The sequence below is a fragment of the Taudactylus pleione genome, unplaced genomic scaffold (assembly GCF_031769625.1).
Source record: "Taudactylus pleione unplaced genomic scaffold, aTauple2 ptg001014l, whole genome shotgun sequence".
In the NCBI taxonomy this organism is placed as follows: Eukaryota; Metazoa; Chordata; class Amphibia; order Anura; family Myobatrachidae; genus Taudactylus; species Taudactylus pleione.
The window spans coordinates 497,618-519,136 of record NW_028285415.1 but is presented as its reverse complement, the minus strand read 5'-3'; the positions used below and the strand labels follow the sequence as shown (position 1 = coordinate 519,136).

The following is a 21,519-nucleotide window of genomic DNA, read 5'->3' as shown; positions in this document are numbered from 1 at the left end:
GTGAGCTGGGGACAGTCTCTGGTTGCCTCTACCTCCCCTGGTCTGGGCCTACCACTGTCTCCCCCCACTCTATACCCTGGGCACTGCACATGTCATCTCCACCTGGCATCTGTCTGCACTACCTGTCAGACCTGCTCTACCGTTCTCCTCTAATGACCTATGACTATGGGAACCTACCCTGTCACCCAGGCCTTCTCTCACCACCTCTTCCGCTACCTGTTCCACAGTGCGGACAGATCACCTGCCTCTGAGCTCCGTGTGACATCCACCACGGTTAGGCTGCGTGTCTTCCACGATCTACTTGGCACAAGCAGGGGACCTTGCTCCCTAACTGGCCTATCCCCTTCTACCTTCTTGGCTACCCTGTACCTTAACCCTTCCCACCAGGTCACACTCACTGCCGCTGTCCCTGAAAGGCCGCTGCCAGCTTGGCATGATATGCCTTCCAGATATGGATCAGCAAGCTGAGCTTCCCTGAACTTATGTCAGTGGCCCTCACTTCCTTCTAAGTAGGGACAGTCTACAGGGGGATATGGGTTGGGATCACTAGGGTCAGTGTGGTTAAGATCAGTCAAAGGGAAGTCAGTGTGGTCATTCATACTAACCACCGGAGTTGGCAAACCATTAGGGACAGGAGCAACACTGGGCACCCCCACAGGATCCACCAAGCATGAACAAACATCCTCTGCATTGCTAGGGGACGTAGGCATACCAGAGGCAAAAGGCATGCTGGGTAGATGTGCTGATCTAGCCGCAGCAGTCTTTTCCTATGGGCTGGTTGATGATGTGGTAAGCTGTGCTGGCAGTTGCCTAGCCGCTGTAGTCTTTTCCTCTTGGCTGGGCTGTTCTGGTGCAGTTGATGTAGACTGTGATCCGGAAACTTGACTCCGGGTGATGGCGTCAGCAACCGTGGTAACGATTCCACCACCAAGGTCATTCCCCAGGACCACATCGGTTGGAAGGCCATCCATGATGGCAACATCCCTCAACTCTGGGCCATCTCCCCAGTCCTGGTAGACTCTCGCCACAGGTATCTCTTGTTCCATTCTGCCTGCCACGGTCACTTTGGCAGTGCGACCTGGCAGTACTGTTGCAGTATCAATAAGGTAAGGGCTCACAACAGTTATTGAGGCCCCAGAGTCTCTTAATCCTTGTCCCTGCAGGGGCCCCACTTGGACCGTCTGCAGGTGCCGCCACATATTTTGGGGTAGCCCCTTGGCCATGCAGGTGACTCTCTCCGTAGAGTTCACCTGATTCTCCCCACACTCCATTGGACTGACTGGAGTAGGAACAGTCTGTTTGGGCTCACCTCCCCGGGTTATACAGGCAAGCTTGGCTCCAGCACTCAGATTTGGGGCACAAGTCTTGGGGTGTGGCACAGTTCATCCTCAGATGTCCAATTTTCCCACAGTCATAACACTTCATGACCAGTCGGGGCCCCAGTGGTCTCTGTTGATTTGAAGGGACAGGGCGGGGCGATTGCTGGCCAAGAGCACCCGGGATGGAGGATGCCCGCTTTGGGGGGTGTTGAGCTGAAGAGGGGTGTTCCCCTTGTTGTACAGGCCATTGGGCTCTGCTGCTAGTTGGGTGCTTCTGCCCTTGTGGCCGAATTGCCACATACTTGTCTGCTAGCTGGGCCGCCATCTTCAAGCTTGGTGGCTCCCGGTCTAGCACCCACTACTTCACCTCTGGGGCTCACCTGCGGTAGAACTGCTCTTGGCATAGCAGATCAATCAGTGCATCCCAGGTAGTGGCACCAGATCTCTTCACCCACTTTACCACGTACTGCCTCAGCTGGGTGGCGAACTGCTCAAGGGTGCTGGTAGGGTTCTTGGGCAAGTCCCGGAACTTTTTTTTGTAGGACTCAGGAGTGACAAAGTGCTGTAGGAGTGCCCTTGCGACTTCGTCATAGTCACCGCAGTCCTCGGTGGCCACTCCTTGATAGGCCTCCAGGGCCTCTCTGTGCAGTGTGGGCAACAGGTGTCTGACCCACTCCTGCTTGGGTAAATCATGTAGTTTACAAGTCCTTTCAAATACTTGCAAATGTCCATCAATGTCCCCATTGCTGTCTGCAAACTTGGCAAACTGTATACGATCTGATCCCAGTACAGCAGTTTGCAATGGTGCTTGGGGTACCACAGCCAGTGGTGCCCGCTTGTCATGCCACATCGGAATGATTAGCATACATTCTTGTTCCATTGCCTTTTCTCCCAATTCTGCTAGCTGATCCGCTAGGGTATCCATTCGTTGGGATCCCTGCCATGCTGGGGAATGCTGAGAAACATAACTGCTGTGAGAGGGGGTGGAACTTGTTGCTCTCACCACGTTCTGAGGGGCGTCCATTGTTACGCTGGCCGCACTTTCCACCTCCATCTGATGCAACTCCATTCCGCTGTAATCAGTCATCCTGCATGTTCTCCTGAACTGCAGTTACTCCTCTCCTGAGTAACTCGGCTTCTCTCATCGGGTGACCAAAAAGCCGCCTGGGATTATCCCACTGCTTTGCCACCAGATGTGACCGGACACCTTTCGCCTAGGCCGCCCCTGGTCACGGGTTAGCGCTTTTGGACTCCCACTCACCGTCAGTGACTGCCTGTCACTGACTCCGCCCACTGTGCCGTGGCCGTGTAACGATGCTGCCACCACCAAACTCTTCCATCGGTATTTGGAACCACTTTTTACATTACCCTCAGGCTCCTGCCTCTGCACCGCTTCTGTTGCGTATGCGTTTGACTAGCTGCGGCCACACCCCCTGATTGGTGTCGACTGATTCCTCCTGATCCCTCGCAATGGACCAGGTCTGCATGGTAGCTTGGAAGAGGGCTTGAACTTGGAGACACGGAGCTCTTACCCAGAATAGCCAGAGAACGTAATAGGGTTTGGCGCAATTCTGATGGTCGCAGGATTGAGATACAATTGAAGTCAGGCAAGATGTTTATTGCTCAAAGTCTTGAAGAAGACTCGTCCTTCCAGATGAAGGGGTACATCGCATACAAGAAATCTTATCAAGCAGTTCTTCTCCTCAAAGAAGTTACAGGGTTGTACACATACAGGGCTCACAGGCCCTCTTTTTATGTCATTCTTACACACAACATCACAGGGGGCAAATCAGCCCTGGGTTCCACTCAACCAATCATGATTCCTCAGAAAATATAATTTAACTACATATTACATTTCAAAGGAGTCACCCAAACCTAAACATAACTGATTTATCATACAGTATAACTGTATAACATGATGATATAACATTTCACAGGAAATAGTAAATGACATTCATCCTTCCCAATGGAATTATCAATCAGTTTGCCATTCCCAACCTTAACACATTCAGTGACTTCCAAAAGGTTCTTAAAAACAAATTGTCTTTTCAAAGGAAGTTCTGTAACTGAAGTGTTTGGCTATATGACACTAGTCACACCCAGGGGCATAGAGAGCCATGCCGGGCCCCAGTAAAGAGGGGGTGTGGCCTAATTTCAGAAGGTGTGGCCATGACCCCTTAAAAAAAAAAGAGCTTTGCAGCGCCGCTCAGCGGCGCTGCACGCCGGGGAGGGGGCACTGTGAGCCCCTCAGCCCGGCTCAAAGCCAGTGGGGGACGCGATCAGTGTGATCGCTCCCCCCTTCAGGCATAGGAGATTGCTGTGGCTGCTACTTAGCAGCCGCAAGCAATCTCCCGCTGCAGCCCTGCACACGCTGTGTGCTGTGCTGCTGCAGAGGGAGGGAAGGAGGGAGGAAGTGAGGGGGGGGCACAGGACTCGGGCCCCCACCGGGCCCCCGCCAGGCCCATCTGGAAGCCCGGGTAAACTGTACCCACTCCCCCTCATCTCGGCGCCCCTGGTCACACCTTTACACAGAATACTTCCAGACAAGCCTATTCATCAGACCTCCTGCTAAGAAAATGACAATTAGCATCTAATTTCCTGCAGCCACAGAGGCTGGTCATGTCTTATACAAAAAGTGCATTTTCTTTACAAAACATACATTTAAACCATATAGTGCATAGCCTATTAAATATATGTTGCTTCATGCACTAATGCATTGCAGAGCAGCTGCAGTGCATAACAGCAATACATATATACTTTAATACAGTTTATTTTGAACCATGTGCAGTGTGCTTTTAAACTATCCACTTTAACTGTTTCAGCACTGGTCGCAGTGGGAGCTGGCTCTCTCTGTCATGCAGCGGCCATGACACACTCTACCTACACTCCCCCAGTGCAGCAAGTCCAGGCCGCTGCATATAAAACATTAAAAACACACTTACAATGGGCGCCTGGTGCCTTTTTGTGCTTAAAAAAATGGCGGCACAGCACGGGGGTAACCCCTTCAGTGCTTTGACAGCCATTAGCCCCGTGTGGCCTGCCTCTGGCCGCACCGTCTACTCAATTTTCCACCTTCTACACCTATTCCTGTTTACTCCATCTTCCTTACACCTATTCCAGTCTTCTTTCTCTTATACCACCGCTTATTTCTGTCTTTTCCCTCTTCTTACTCTCTCTACACTTTTTCTGTCTTTTCCCTCTACCTACTCTCTCTACAGTGTTTCCATCTTCTTCCTCTTCCTACGCTCCCTACAGCAGTTCTGACTACTCCCTCTTCCTACTCTACCTACAGTTTTTCTGTCTTCTCCCTCTTCCTACTCTCCCTACAGTGTTTCCATCTTCTTCCTCTTCCTACTCTCCCTACAGTTATTCTGTCTACTCCCTCTTCCTACTCTCCCTACAGTAATTCTGACTACTCCCTCTTCCTACTCTCCCTACAGTTATTCTGTCTTTTCCCTCTTCCTACTTTCCCTACAGTAATTCTGTCTTTTCCCTCTTCCTACTCTCCCTACAGTAATTCTGTCTTTTCCCTCTTCCTACTCTCCCTACAGTAATTCTGTCTACTCCCTCTTCCTACTCTCCCTACAGTAATTCTGTCTACTCCCTCTTCCTACTCTCCCTACAGTAATTCTGTCTACTCCCTCTTCCCACTCTCCCTATATTTTTTCTGTCTTCACCCTCTTCCTACTCTCCCTACAGTGTTTTTTGTCTTCACCCTCTTCTTACTCTCCCTACAGTAATTCTGTCTACTCCCTTTTTACTACTCTCCCTACAGTTTTTCTGTATTTTACCTCTTCCTACTCTCCCTACAGAAATTCTGTCTTCTCCCTCTTCTTACTCTCCCTACAGTAATTCTGTCTTTTCCCTCTTCCTACTCTCCCTACAGTAATTCTGTCTTTTCCCTCTTCCTACTCTCCCTAAAGTAATTCTGTCTACTTCCTCTTCCTACTCTCCCTACAGTGTTTCTGTCTTCTCCCTCTTCCTACTCTCCCTGCAGTGTTTCTGTCTTCTCTCTCTTCCTTTACCCCATATTTCTATTTTCTCTGTATTGAGAGAGTAAAGGGTATGTTTACAAAATTGCAGGTTTTTAGAAGTGTAGTTGTTGCCCACAGCAACCAATCAGATTCCAGTTATCATTTATCTAGCACATTCTAGAATATAATAGCTAGAATCTAATTGGTTGCTATAGGCATTATCTCCACATGTTCATAGCAGGTGTCATTTTTAAGCTCTCCACCATGTCCATATTCTGCACTCCCCACAAAGGTTGCAGTGCATGTTTGTTGAGGTTTTTCTGAAAGCAGAATGTGGGCACATGTCCTTACGGTTTGGCAGAAAAGGAGAACATTGGTGCAAAAACAAACTTACATTTTCTGGATAAGAAATTAATCTCAAAAGTAAAGGTTCAAATATAGATGATCTGCTTTAAATAAACAAGAACAATGAACATATTGGGCTGGAATCAGTATGTAATCCCTCAGTGCCAAATGCTAACCCCCCTCTAAGTGCCTAAACCTAACCACCCCTTCTCCTCTGCCTAAACCTAAGTCTCCCAGCGGGGTGCCTAACCCTACCCTCCCCCAGGGGGTGCCTAACCCTAACTCCCCCTTTCCCTAGCCTAAACCTAACCCTCCCCCCATGGCTGTATGTGCCTGGCTTGCCAACATATATCAGGTGTCGGGCACCCGGAGTAGGTCTAATGACAGATGTCGGATTTCGACACCTGTTATTAGTACCTTGACGGGATTTGACTGTCGGGAAGCCGGCGGTTGGCATTTCGACTGTCGGCTTCCTGACTGCATCCCATTGGGCCTGATTCTGAGCCAGGTGCAAGTGTAAATGAGAACAGACCATGTGGATATCTGCAAACTATGCATGTGCTGGAGCAGGCATATGTACATGGACAGACACTACAAGTGCGAGACTGTCCACTCTTTCCATGAATAATAATACTTCTTTTTACTAATCTCTTAGATTGAGGATGTAAATCTACAGAGACTACATTGGGTCTGTCAGAATGGCTGTGAAACAAGGTAAGTCTATTTCTTTATAAAGAATTACAGACAGATGTATCCAGTAATGCAGAAAGCATCAGTTCAGTGGCATATGTGAGCCCCATAGAACAATTTATAAGGGCCCCATGTATGTGATTTGCTAGTGGTGGTGTGGCTATCACCCAAATCCACTCTACTCAATTGGCCCAACAACATATTACTACTGGCGTCCACCAAAATCAGCATCGGACAAGGAAACCTGTTCACATGTGGCTGGTTGAGCAGCAATGATCACAATCACGACTTCATTCTTCCTTTATTTCATTTCAGAGATGATCCCTACACCCCCCATTTTTCCCGACACACACTTGTGCTGCTCCTGACAAATCTTAGACATGCACATGGGGTCCTCAGGTGATTTTATAACAGCACTCACACAAAATCTGAATTTAACTTGAATGTTTCCCTTGTTTTTGTTACAGCATACAATAACCTTGTCTTATTTGGGTAGGGATCACAACTGTTATTATAAAATTGATTTTATTTTATTTTCTTGCTGCTAAACTGGCCCTGATTCAGAGCCGGACACTCTAACAGAGCGCTCGCTCTGAATCAGGGCCATCCTTCCTAATATTGGAGCGGCCTCCTGGCCACTCGCATAGCTGTGGGTGACCACCCACAGCTTATGCGAGCGCCCAAAAAGATGGTCGCGATGGTCAAGACCATCGCGACCATCAGGCTTGCGACGAGACCATTGCAGTAGGGTCTTGTCTGCCGCAAGCTCTGTAGTGCTTTTGGTTCTATCAGAGCCAAAAGCACTCCCACAGACATCACTTGTGATGTCAGTGGGGCCGGCCCCAGACGGTAGGCGTTCCATGGGAACGCCTCCGTCTGGGCAGCAACGCCCCCGGCACACCCACCAAAGGGGGCGTGCTGTCACTCACCATCAACAGCACGCCCCCTTTGGTGCGAGACCCATAGCGATGGCTTGGCTATCGCTATTGGGTCTCGCTTATGCACACGATGGAGCTCCCTCCATTGTGCGCATGAGCATTTGGGCAACATCGACGCACTTGTGAGCATTCAGCACTCACAAGCTGAATCAGGCCCCCTGTTCACCACAAATGCTGTTAGCTAGCAGTCATACTAATGGTATATAAAGCACAACCTTGGTCAGGTCATTATACCTTTGAGAAAGCTGTGCATAGTAGTCAGCGAAACGCATAAATACCTGGACTGAGGGCCCGATTCAAACCCGTTCGCTAGGCTGTGTTCGCTCGCAGCCGGCTGATTTTTACAAACTGCGCATGCGTAAAAGATGCTGTTACGGCTACAGAGACTTTGGACTCCTGAGGAGAGGCAGGCTTAACAGGCGGTATGAACTGAGGTGGTTTAATGAATGACCTTCTCATGAAATAGCACTGGCACGCAATGTTAAAAGTAAACAGAATTAATTCAAAGACAAAACTGCGTAGAAAGGTTCTAGATATTCAAACATAGAATCCACACAAAGCAACATTCATAATATTATGGCAAACAGGGGCAGGGGTAAGCCCCATGAAGAATCAAAGTTCAAAATAGCACAAAGTTCATAACATACAAACAAGCAAATGTGGGGTTGAGCCCCGAGACATCACTGAGTCCTGTAAATGGGAGTGCAGGGTTGAGACCCGAAATGTGACTGAGATCCGGTATGAGGCAGTGCGGGGTTGAGCCCCAAAACGAGAGCGGAATCCGGTAAACAAAGGCGCGGGGTTGAGCCCTGAGACTTGACTGAAATCCATTAAGCAGAAGTGCGGGGTTGAGCCCCGTGAGTGGGAACACGGTAAGCAGAGGTGCAGGGTTGAGCCGCTAGCGGTGAGTGGAATCCAGTAGGAGAAGGTACAGGGTTGATACTCAAGTGGTGAGTGGAATCCGGTAAGAGGAGGTGCGGTGTTGAGCCCCGAGTGGTGAGTGGAATCTGGAGAGAGGAGGTGTGCTTTTATGATGCAGTTGGCAACTGTTGTTGTAGGATGAACACGGTGAGACCATGAATCGGTAATAACACTGAGTAAATAGAGCAGTGGAGAATCAATAGCAGAGTTAGACTTAGTAATGTAGCAAATAACCTGTAGGAGAACTGGGCTTTGTTGTGCCGCTAAGAATCTGTAGCAGGACTGGACCTTGTTGTGCAGCTGAGAATCTGTAGCAGGACTGGGCCTTGTAGTGCAGCTGAGAATCTGTAGCAGGACTGGGCCTTGTAGTGCAGCTGAAAATCTGTAGCAGGACTGCCTTGGAGTTCAGCTGAGAATCTGTAGCAGGACTGGACCTTGGAGTGCAGCTGAGAATCTGTAGCAGGACAGGGACTTGTAGTGCAGCTGAGAATCTGTAGCAGAGCTGGGCTTTGTAGCACCATGGAGAATCTGTAACAGAGCTGGTCCCAGACAAAGCACCAGTGTAGTCAAGTCCACAGCATATAAAAGGTAAAGCGAGGACCTGGCAGGAGTCCAAAGAATAACCTGAAGGTAACGTTGCACAGACAATAATGCTCAGTTAGTAACAAGCCTTTATATCAGGTGCATGTAATCCTTGGAAGTTCAACACATGTGACTCAGAAAGAAACATTTTGGGAGACCAGGTAATCACAGACCCCAACAAGCTGATGATGCCCAAGGAACAGAAGATCATTATAACTCTCTGCATACTCCACGCAACATGCGCCAGCAGCCCGGGAGGACACTCCAGCAACCACAGTGGAAACTCGGTGAGTGTAGTTTATCTTTATACAGAAATACAGTTAGACTTCTGACAGTACCCCCTCCTTTTTGGGTGGTCTCCAAACACCCACCAGGCTTAAGAGGAAACTTAGAATGAAAATTAAGTAACAGTCTAGGAGCATGGATGTCAGAGGCATTTACCCACAATCTCTCCTCTGGACCATAACTCTTCCAGTCTGCAAGATATTGCAATTGATTTTTATGCTTACATGAATCCAGAATCTTATCAATTTCAAATTCCACTCCTTGAGAAGTCGATACAGGAGGTGTTTTAGGCAAGCTGTCATGAAATCAATTAAGGATCAACGGTCTAAGCAGAGAAACATGAAAGAAATTAGGTACACGCATGGTTGGTGGTAACTGTAACTTACATGTCACTGGACTGATAATTTTCTCAATACGACAAGGCCCAATATATCGAGGAGTGAATTTCATGGTAGGCACTTTAAGTATCAAATTTCTAGTAGACAACCAGACACGATCACTGACAGAAAATTTAGGAACAGCTGAACGTCTTCTGTCAGCAAAACATTTATATCTATGAGACCCTTTTTTGAGTGACTTATGTACGTGTCTCCAGATTCCACAAAAGTGCTGGAGAGTAGCCTTAGCTGCTGGAACATCCACTGTTGGAACAGATTGGAGCTCAGGAATCTGAGGGTGCAGACCGTAATTGGCATACAATGGACTTATACCTGTAGCAGAAGAATAATGGAAATTATGTGCAAATTCAGCCCAGGGTAGGAGATCTATCCAATCATCCTGAGATGAAGAAAGGTGCATTTTTAGGAAAGTCTCCAAATCTTGGTTCACCCTTTCGGTTTGTCCATTTGACTGAGGATGATATGCGGAAGAAAAATGAAGTTTCAATTGTAACAATGAACACAGAGCCCTCCAAAAACGAGCAACAAACTGAACACCCTGGTCAGAAACTATTTCAGAGGGAAGTTCGTGTAGATGGAATATTTCTTTGACAAAGATTTGTGCTAGCTTAGTGGCTGATGGAATTTGTGCCAAAGGGCAAAAATGGGCCATTTTGGTAAACCGATCCACCACTACCCAGATCACTGTACATCCCTAGGACTCAGGAAGGTCTGTAATAAAGTCCATAGAGAGATAGGTCCATGGTTGAGTACGACAGGGTAATGGATAGAGAGGACCCACTGGAGAGTGATGGGGAGACTTATGCTGCACACACTTGGAACTAGAACTTATAAACTCTTGAACATCTTTTTTCATAGGAGGCCACCAGTATGACCGTTGATGGAAAGTGTACATTTTATGAACTCCTGGATGTCCTGAGAAACATGACTTATGAGCCCAAGAAAGAAGTTTACCTTGTAACTCAGATACCACCAAAGTCCTCCCGGGAGGTAGATCCGGAAAAATGGAAGTTGAAGAAAAGGCCAGATGATTTATTATAGGATACCATTGATCTTCAATTTGTTCCTTTTTCTCCGACATTGAGCGAGAAAGAGCATCGGCCTTCTTGTTTAGCGAACCAGGATGGTACCTGAGAACAAAATCAAAACGAGAGAAAAAAGTGCCCAACGAGCTTGTCATGGGTTTAAACAATGAGCTGTTTTTAAATATTACAAGTTTTTATGATCCGTAAAAATGGTCAGAGGATATTTTGCACCTTCCAGCAAATATCTCCATTCTTCTAAAGCCAATTTAATGGCTAATTAGTCCTGACCCCAATAGAATAATTGCTCTCTGCACTGGAAAATTTTCATGAAAAAAAACCACAGGCTACTGTTTTCCCATCAGGAGCCACTTGAGACAATATAGCTCCTACTCCATAAGCAGATGCATCTACTTCCAAAATAAATGGTTTCTCAACATCTGGTTGAACCAAAATGGGTACTGCGGAAAACGCATCTTTAAGAGTTTGAAAGGCAGCAAGAGCCTCTGGGGAACACACTGAAGGATTAACCCCTTTCTTAGTCATGGCGGTAATTGGGGCCACAATTGTTGAAAACGCCTTAATAAACTTCCTATGATAATTGGCAAAACCTAAAAATCTCTGAATAGACTTTAAGGAAGTAGGCAAGACCCAATCTTGTATAGCTTTAAGCTTCTCGGGATCCATTTGAAGTTCAGTGCCAGAGATAATATACCCCAAAAAGGGTATGACCGGAAACTCAAAGACACACTTGGAGATCTTACCATAAAGTTTATTGGCCCGGAGATGACTTAGCACTTCCTGAACATTAATGCGATGATCAGAAAGATTCCTGGAAAAATTAAAATGTCATCAAGATAGACAATAACAAGTTGGTAAAGTATATCTCAAAAAATCTAATTTATTAATTCCTGGAACACTGCGGGGGCATTACATAAGCCGAAAGGCATAACAAGATTCTCATAATGACCATCTCGCATATTAAATGCCGTTTTCCATTCATCACCCTCTTTAATCCTGATCAAGTTATAGGCTCCCTTTAAGTCAAGTTTAGTGAAGAGTTGTGATCCCTTGACCCTATCAAAAAGCTCAGTGATAAGAGGTAAATTATATTTGTTTCTTACCATGATCTCATTTAGACCTCGAAAGTCGATACAGGGACGGAGTCCTCTATCTTTTTTTTACAAAGAAGAGGGGATGAAGAGGGTCTGATAAACCCCTTACGCAGATTTTCTTGTACATACTCCAACATGGCCTGAGTCTCAGGGACAGAGAGAGGATATACTCGGCCTCTGGGTGGTGTTTTACCAGGATCAACTCAACGGAACAATCCCAGGGATGATGTGGCGGGAGTACATCTGCGGCCTGATCAGAAAAGACATCTGCAAATTCATGACAGGGCTGTGGAAGAGAAGGTGGAACATCAATTTTAACTTCAGCTAACTGGACAATAGGAGTCAGACAATTTAGTTTACATTTTGGACCCCAGGAGAAAATTCGAGAACAAGTACAATCAATATGAGGGTTATGGAGTGTCAACCATGGTAAACCCAGAACTACATCATATGTAGAAACAGGAAGCCCCAACAACTCTAGAGTTTCTTCATGAAGAGCTCCAACCCTCAACTCTAATGACTTAGTTTGATGTGTAACACTTCCATTAGTAATTTTAGTCCCATTCACTGCAGAGAGGGATAGAGGAGACGGCAATTTGATAACAGGGATCTGCAATTGTTGAACTAAGGAAGACAAAATAAAATTGCCAGCTGCCCCAGAATATATTAAAGCAGAAAACACTTGACCCGAAGAACCCCAACCACAAATAAGAACAGAAATTAAACAATCTTTTTTTGGGAAAATTTTAGAGAGCACCCCTAGTTTGACTTCCCCTCCATCAACTAAGGGTGACCGTTTCCTGGCCTTACTTTACATTTGACCAGAAAGAGTTCAGGAGACGTACAGTATAAACACAATTTAGAACGTCTCCTAAGTTGTTTCTCTACCTCGGATAACCTGGACTTATTAATTTGCATAGGTTCATCAGTTATACCATGAGATGGGCGAGTCTGAGAAGGAAACATTTTAGAGTGATCAACACGACTTTTCTGAACCCCTCATTCACACATTCGCAAGTCAATTTTGATAGTTAGAGGAAGTAACTCATCAAGTTTCTCAGGAAGGTCCTGAGTCACCAACTCATCCTTTAGTCTCTCAGAAAGACCTCTCCAATATGTTGCTCTTAACGCCTCATTGTTCCACTTAAGTTCTGCAGCTATAGTCTGAAAACGAACCACATACTGACCAACCGGAGATGTTCCTTGTTTAACCCGCAAAAAATGCCCACAAACGCGGCCACCAATCTTCCTGGTTCACCTAATATCCGTTTAAAAGTACAAACAAAAGCTTGATAATCAGACATTAAAGCAGAATTTCTCTCCCACAATGGAGAGACCCATTCATGAGCAGTAACAGACAATAATGAAGTAATATAAGCCACTTTAGTACGAGGCGTAGGGAAGTTTTGCGGCAATAACTCGAAATGGATCTCACATTGATTGAGAAATCCTCTGCAGGTTTTAGGATTACCATCGAAATGAGTTGGAGTTGGAAGACGCATATGGGAGGTGGAAGTCAAAGGAGTAATTACAGATGTATTTGTAGAAGGAGTTTGAAGTTTATCCAAATGAGTATAAAGATCTTGTAAACATTGCAAAACTTGGGTTTGGGTATTTTCCTGTACCTCAAGATGAGCGGTCAAACTCTGGAGCACCTGTACCTCAGAAGTCCGATTCAAACCCATTCGCTAGGCTGCATTCACTCGCAGCCGGCTGATTTTTGCAAACTGTGCATGCGTAAAAGATGCTGTCATGGCTACAGAGACTTGGGACTCCTGAGGAGAGGCAGGCTTAACAGGCGGTACAAACTGAGGTGGTTTAAGGAATGACCTTCTCATGAAATAGCACTGGCACGCAATGTTAAAAGTAAACAGGATTTATTCAAAGACAAAACTGCGTAGAAAGGTTCAAGATATTCAAACATAGAATCCACACAAAGCAACATTCATAATATTACGGGAAACAGGGGCAGGGGTTAGCCTCATGAAGAATCAAAGTTCAAAATAGCACAAAGTTCATAACATACAAACAAGCAAGTGCGGGGTTGAGCCCCGAGACATGACTGAAGTCCCGTAAACGGGAGTGCAGGGTTGAGCCCCAAAACATGACTGAGATCCAGTATGAGGTGGTGTGGGGTTGAGCCCCAAGACGAGAGTGTAATCTGGTAAACAAAGGCGTGGGGTTGAGCCCCGAGATGTGACTGAAATCCGGTAAGCAGAAGTGCGGGGTTGAGCCCCGTGAGTGGGATCCGGTAAGCAGAGGTGCGGGGTTGAGCCCCGAGCGGTGAGTGGAATCCAGTAAGAGGAGGTGCACTTTCATGATGCAGTTGGCAACTGTTGTTTTAGGATGAACACGGTGAGACCATGAATCGGTAATAACACTGAGTAAATAGAGCAGTGGAGAATCAATAGCAGAGTTAGGCTTAGTAATGTAGCAAAGAACCTGTAGGAGAACTGGGCCTTGTTGTGCCGCTAAGAATCTATAGCAGGACTAGACCTTGTAGTGCTGCTGAGAATCTATAGCAGGATTGGGCCTTGTAGTGCAGCTGAGAATCTGTAGCAGGACTGGGCCTTGTAGTGCAGCTGAGAATCTGTAGCAGAGCTGGGCTTTGTAGTACCATGGAGAATCTGTAACAGAGCTGGTCCCAGACAAAGCACCAGTGTAGGCAAGTCCACAGCATATACCAGGCAAAGCGAGGATCTGGCTGGAGTCCAAAGAATAACCTGAAGGTAACGTTGCACAGACAATAATGCTCAGGTAGTAACAGACCTTTATACCAGGTGCATGTAATCCATTGGAAGTTCAAAACATGTGACTCAGAAAGAACCATTTTGGGAGACCAGGTAATCACAGACTCCAGCAAGCTGACGATGCCCAAGGAACAGAAGATAATTTTATCTCTCTGCATACTCCATGCAACATGCGCCAGCAGCACGGGAGGACACTCCAGCGACCACAGCAGAAACTCGGCGAGTGTTGTTTATCTTTATACAGAGATACAGTTTGAGTTCTGACAGATGCAGTGCACGTGCGCGAACCAGTCACTGCATTCGTGAAGCACCCGCTTGCTGCACACAGACAACCGCAAGCCTGAGTGACAGTTGGGCCATTTATGGGTGGTGACAGGGGGAGGTCGATGGGAACGGAGGTGTGGTTGTGCAAACGCAGGTGTGTCAGTGCATTTAAACACCATTATAAGGGCATGCATAATTAAGATGCATCGTCAGCATACACATCACTTAGCTGTTTTACACACAGCAGCAGTCTCAGTGCTTGCGGTAGGCTATGGTCAACCTCAAGCACTGTGTATAGGTTCGATGTCAGCCGATGGTACCATTGGTTTCATACACTTACCGGGGATGATGTGTGCATGTGGGCGCCTTATGTCCGGCCTAGTGGGTGTCTAACTTCACCCGGTGATCTCACGTTAAGACATAGTGGGCGTCCTAATGTCTAGGCAAGCGATCGCTTGATTTGCATACCCTGGTTACATGTTGATGCGTGCGAACGCAGCTTAGTGAGCTGGTCTGAATCGCCTCCTGAAATTGTACTAGGTCCTTCTAATAAAAAGGATCTGTGTGGCATTTCCAATTTGGATCCCTTATCTTCCACCCACAATTGCCAGTAAACCTCCACTGTGTACAAGGGGACCCATCCACAGTGCGTCATGTCTCTTCTGACCCTATAATACCTCTATGTACAGTAACTGGTAAAATCCACCTAATGCTGGACATTGGGCCTGATTAAAATGTGGACACAAATGCCATCGCAGCTGCCATCTCTCACAGATCGCTATAACGAAAATATGCTAGTGACTGCAGGGCTGAGTACATATGTCTGTAAACGACGGCATTCACAGACATATAGGGTCTACACACCCACAAATGCAATACAGATACTTTGCCAATTCCATTGAACAGGTGATATATCTGTCAGTGTGTACCCGTCTCAACTCCAGAAATGTTGGAAAATACAACCAGGGGAATGCTGCAGAGATTGGCACAATATTCTTACAGGTATATACAGGTACTCACATTCTTCTGCTGGACCACAACCTCTATCTATGGTTGCAGAATATAATCAGCACAATGGTGATTACAAAACAAGGAATGAGGGTGTCCATCTTTCTATGTTACTTTTGCAAAATAGAGTTGTGCAAAGTAAAATATTCTGTACCAACACATTTGTGCTAATGCAATATTTTGCATTGGATTTTATTTACTCAAATGGTTCCCAAAGTGGGCAGGGCCACTCCTTGTGGTAGTAGGAGAGGTGTGTCTAGGGTGGCCGATTGGATTTTGAATAATGTTAAATTAGTTGTTGCTTTTGTGTGTTATTATGTCCCTCAATGGGTCAAGGGCCCTGAGCATAAGTTTATGGAACAAAGGGGACAGTGGCCCAAAATACAACCACTGATCTATATCATTATTTTGTTACAGTTTATGGGGGGGGGTTCATGCTGTGATTGGGTGAACAGGGCATTCAGGATAATTTTAATAATGACATGTAAAGATAGAATTTCCACAATAACATGATAGTAACATGATATTTATCATTCATATCAGGAATGGAAAACATTCTTCAAGACTTTATTTTGAAACTGGGACTTGATGAATTTTTAATCACAAAACTTACACTTAAGAAAGTTCTTCACATCGGACCACAGACTTGCAAGAAGATTGAGCTGCAGCCTTTGAAGAATGTTCCCTGGTATTTCCTGCAAAAACTCCTGAGTCTGAATGGACTTGCACGGAGCATAAATCCAAAAGACACAGAAGCAACTGATGACCCAGATTTTAATATAGATGACTTCTTTGAAGATAATGGTGATGAATCAAATTATGTCCACCCCCTGGACGTGGTGTGCGCTCTCCTGCATTGCTCAGAGAGTTTTCTACAGCAAGAGATTGTATCAAAAATGTCCATGTGCCAGTTTGCTGTCCCTCTGCTGCTCCCTGCTGGTGATGGTCAGGAATGCACCTTCATGCTGTGGGCAATGAGGGACATTGTGAAGAGGTGGAGACCACAAACTCTAGCAGAATGTAAGGGGTTTGTAGAAGAAAGTTTGGTGAATATTTCCATTCCAATAGTTTCATTTGTGAGGTTGGGGGAATGTAATTTATCCAAATCTAACATCCTCAATCACGTTCTCAGCCCTGAGGAGCAGCATCGTGACTATTTTGTGCATAAAGACATGACTGGTGGGAATGTACGAAGAGTCATCTCTGATGGATTAGTAGAAATAACCTGGTATTTCCCGGGTGGTGAAGACTCAGATCTCTTCCCCAGCCCTGTCGCTATTGCTAACCTGCGGGGAGATCTACAGAGCAACAGGAAACAATTCACGTTTCTTACAGAGGTCTCATCAATGGTGTTTGTGTTTATCGACAATATAGACGAGGAGAGCAAATATTTCAATGATATTGATATGACAAATTTCAATTACTTTTACATTATCAGCCTTTTCTCATACAACATTATAAAAGGAACATTCAAGACATTCCTGGAGCAGTTATCACATTTCACAAACAATAATTATCTTTTCATCATAAGTAAAAATGATAACAGTGATGCAGGGAAAAAAACAATTGAGTATCTGTCGACATTATTTCCAGGTTTAAACAAAAGAGTTATTGCACTGAATCCAAGAACATCTCAAGACAGGCTGATTGCAAAGAAACTAAAATCACTAATAAAAGAAAGAACAATATCAAACACAAATCAAAATACCCTCGATGAATTGTCACATTTGGCTGATAAAATTGGCATAGACGTAGATGAGAACTCCCCATTGTGTAAGAAGACAAAAGCTATGGCCCATGATATCACTATATGTATAAAGGATGTGGCAGATTATAAGAGACATACAATGAAACTACAGGGAGATCTGTGGTTGCAATTAGCTAAAAATGAGAAAGAAATGTGCAGAATGAGAAAGCAGGGTAACAGGAATGGAGAGGATTACAGGTCCCAACTAAATAAAGCAAATTTAGACCTACGCAGAGAGCAGAGTCAGCAGATAATTCCTGAAAGTATTAAGAATTTTCAGATCGCACTGACTGACCTGTCTCAGAGTGAGAAACATTACTTTTTGAAGTGGATGAGGTTCTACCTTGATTCAATATCTAGAAATAATGTCTCACAGTTACAGGCTCAGCTATCTGAATTAAAAAATGTAGGTCAATTAATATCTGGGAGTAATCTAGGAATTGAGCATTTTCTGCGTGAGCTCGAACAGTTTTACGAGGCTGAATGTTCTATAGTTGAAAACGGAGAAATGAATTTAAATCAGAAGCAATTCAGTAACCTTCCTGGAATCGCTGCTGAACTTCTGCTGGGCGGGTTCCCATTAGAGCTGATGGATGGAGACATCTCCAACATCCCCTTGCAGTGGATAACTGATGTTCTGACTGAGCTGGACACCAAGATGGGAGGAAACTGCAGAATGAGAGTAATTACTGTGCTGGGAGTGCAGAGCACGGGGAAGTCCACCCTTCTAAACACCATGTTTGGGTTACAGTTCCCGGTGGCCAGTGGGCGGTGCACACGAGGAGCCTTCATGACAATTATTAATGTGGAGGAGACCTTCCAGGAGAATCTGGGGTGTGATTTCATTCTGGTGATCGACACTGAAGGGCTGAAAGCTCCTGAGTTGGCTTCTCTGGTTGATAGTGCAGAACATGACAGTGAGCTGGCGACACTAGTGGTTGGGTTGAGTGACATCACCATAATAAATGTGTCAATGGAAAATACATCAGAAATGAAAGAAATTTTGCAGGTCGTAGTCCACGCATTTATAAGAATGAAACAAATCGGGAAGAAACCCAACTGCCAGTTTGTACATCAGAATGTGAGCGATGTTTCGGCTCAAAGTCAGAATCTGAGAGAAAAAAAACTACTCCTGGATCAAATGGATGAAATGACAGCAGTAGCAGCAAAGATGGAGGGCTACCCCGATATCACAAAGGTCTCTGATATCATTGAATATGACATTGAAAAACACAATTGGTATATTCCTGGCCTGTGGCATGGAGTTCCACCCATGGCTTCAATTTCCCCAGGATACAGTGATAAAATTTCTGAACTGAAAAGGTATTTGTTGGACTTTCTGAAGCAAAAAGTTCATTCTACCTCTGGTAACATTAAGGAATTTATTGAATGGATAAAAAGTTTGTGGAATGCTGTGAAACATGAAAAATTCCTCTTTAGTTTTAGGAACAGCCTTACAGCTGATGCCTACAATCAGTTGTGCATAGAATACTCAAATCTGGAGTGGAATTTCAGGAAAATGGTGCACAGCTGGATGATCGAGACAGAGAACCAGATCAAAAATCAGTTATCTGCTGAAGAAGAAACTGAGATGTGGATGGATCTAAAAAATGGAATACATCTAACTCTCCAGGCGCAAACACAGGAAATGGAGATATCCTTGGAAACATACTTTGAAAGTGAAAATAAGAATGTGAGGTTGGTAGAAAGCTACAAAGAGGACTTTATGAGGAGCACGTCACTGCTGAGAACTGAACTAGAACATCATCTCAATAACAAGTGCAAGGAAGTTATCTCCAACCAAAAAGATTTTAAGAAAATTAGAGACATACAAGGAAATTACCAGAAAATGATTGAGGAGCAAGTCGAAAAACTCCTGAATAAATACAGAGGAAAACAAAGTAAGCTCAGTAACACACAGCTAAAGTCAGAGTTTGACACTATGTGGAATGAAACATTTCAAACATTTACCTTAAGCAGTTTTAAAAAAAAAAACATTGGACAATTAATGCTGGAACATCTAAGGAAAGATATGAAAAACAAAGCAGGTTACATTAATCAGAAACTCATTAACCTTAACTGTTTAGATAAATATCAGAATAAAGAATTTCAATTGAAGTCTAAATACCTGGAAGGGAAATCAGTCGGTGACAACAAAATGAGCACCGAGCCTGAAATCTGGAATGAAGCAGCTTCTGTACCTCTTACAATTTTGGATCGCTGTCATCGTTATGTGACAGAAAAACTTACCACAATGCAAAATTATAGTAAAATATTTTGTCAGAATTTACTGGACATAATCAATAAAGATCTATATGAGAGTGTGCAAAGATTTCAGTTCAAACAATTTCTAGAGCTGGACCTAAAACTTTTAGTATTAGGGAGAGCAGCACCAATGTTCCAGAAGATGCACGAGGACTTCATCCAAAACAATGATCCAAAACAATGTCTTGAAAAACTGAAGCCTGATTACTTGAATATATTTAAGCAAGTATATCAAGAAAAGGATGACTGCAAAGCCAGAGCTCAGAGATTCTGTAAGATGTGCCTGAAGCCAGCGATATCTGCATATGTTTATTCAAACCTTGGCAAAGACATTGTTGATGATGTATTGATGAGTGAAGACTCCAAAAGTTATGGTATTAGAATGTTCTTTCAGTCTGCTTTGCTTAAGGATCTACTGATGAAGAAAAAATGTGATGACTATGTGAAGTATTGTCTCCAATATGAGATCTTTGCAAAAAATTGGATAATGAAACACATAACATTGAGGTACAAAGAACCTGAGAGTTTGGAAAGGTTAATATCAACCAATCTAACATCTATTATAAACAAAGTCAGACAAATTCTTGAAGAACAATCATTTCTACAACATACAGAACTGTCAAAAAGTTTGGCATCATTTTGTGAGAGCCTAAAGAAAGATCTAGTAATGTCACAGAATGACATGAATGTGGTCACGTTTCAAAGCACAGCAAATGTTCACCAGTTCTCAAATTATGTTAGATCATTCCTAGATGGTCTAAAAGAAGAATTACAAACAGAGATAATGGCTGTAAATATTGAGTCTTTCCTGTCCAGCATTGCTGTAAAGCCTCAAGACGAGCTCTTTAAGAGAGTGTTTGGCTGTGGGAAACAGTGTCCATTCTGTAAAGTGCCCTGTGAGGCTGGAGGCACCGACCATAAGGAGCACTTTGCACCTTATCATCGTCCACAAGGATTAGGAGGGTGTAGAGACTATTTTACACAAATTCTCTCTCATGATCTGTGTTCTACAGATGTCATAAGCAATAAAACATTTATATGTAAGGAAACAAATCGTCGGCCACATCCTTTCAAAGAGTATCAGAAAATTTACGAAGACTGGAAAATTCAGCCTGATCCAAGCATCGAGACCTCTATATACTGGAAATTTATTTTTAAAGAGTTTAATGAAGAGTTTGCAAAAGAATATAATGCTAAACCAGCTGAACTGCCTGAAGACTGGAGCAAAATAACAAGAGAACAAGCATTGCACAGCTTGGAAAAATATTAAAATTATATAAAGCAAATATGTATATACCAATGATCTACTGATCACATGATGCCAATCACTTCTCACCATTAGCATATGAAATAGATTACTACCCAACGCTATACAGGACACTGCACAATGTGAAACAATGTGACAATCTGACAATGTAAAACACCTCCCCTCCAACATGACCCCTTCCATCAGGTACACAATGCTCTCCTCCATGACTTCCCACCTAATGTATGATTGCAGTCACCTGTGTTGAACTAGGTAACTTATGAGACAGGTGTTTCACCACAGGTGTCTGCAATCATAAATAAAGAAGGAAGTCCAGGAGCAGAACATTTTATACCTGATGGTAGGGGCATGTGGGAGAGTCTGGACACAGTTCCTTCCTCCTGTACTGTTATACTGACCATTTGACACAGATCCCTCCTCCTATACTGTACTACTGACCATGTGACACAGCTCTCTTCTTGTACTGTTAAGCTGGCCACACATCTAAAGACTATCTGTCCAACCAGCCAACTAGTTGATTGGTTGGAATGAAAATCTGGTAGCATATGGGAGTAAATGATGATCAGCAATTTGCTCCTAAATGCCAGAAAACAGATGAAAATGGTCGTCAGACAAGTTTGAACAAATTG

General features: G+C 44.4%; 1 protein-coding gene across 1 annotated transcript; it reads left to right on the top strand.

Annotated features, from left to right (window-relative positions):
• The first annotated feature begins 16,144 nt into the window (after window positions 1-16,144).
• On the top strand, window positions 16,145-20,893 carry LOC148454297 (up-regulator of cell proliferation-like). Its single transcript, XM_088461075.1, has one exon. The coding sequence runs from the start codon at window positions 16,157-16,159 to the stop codon at window positions 20,891-20,893; it is 4,737 nt and encodes a 1,578-aa protein (XP_088317201.1). The 5' UTR covers window positions 16,145-16,156.
• Window positions 20,894-21,519: the final 626 nt, after the last annotated feature.

Bases quoted from the DNA above. Each gene is read 5' to 3' on its own strand.
- LOC148454297 (XM_088461075.1), top strand. From the start codon at position 16,157: ATGGAAAACATTCTTCAAGACTTTATTTTGAAACTGGGACTTGATGAA.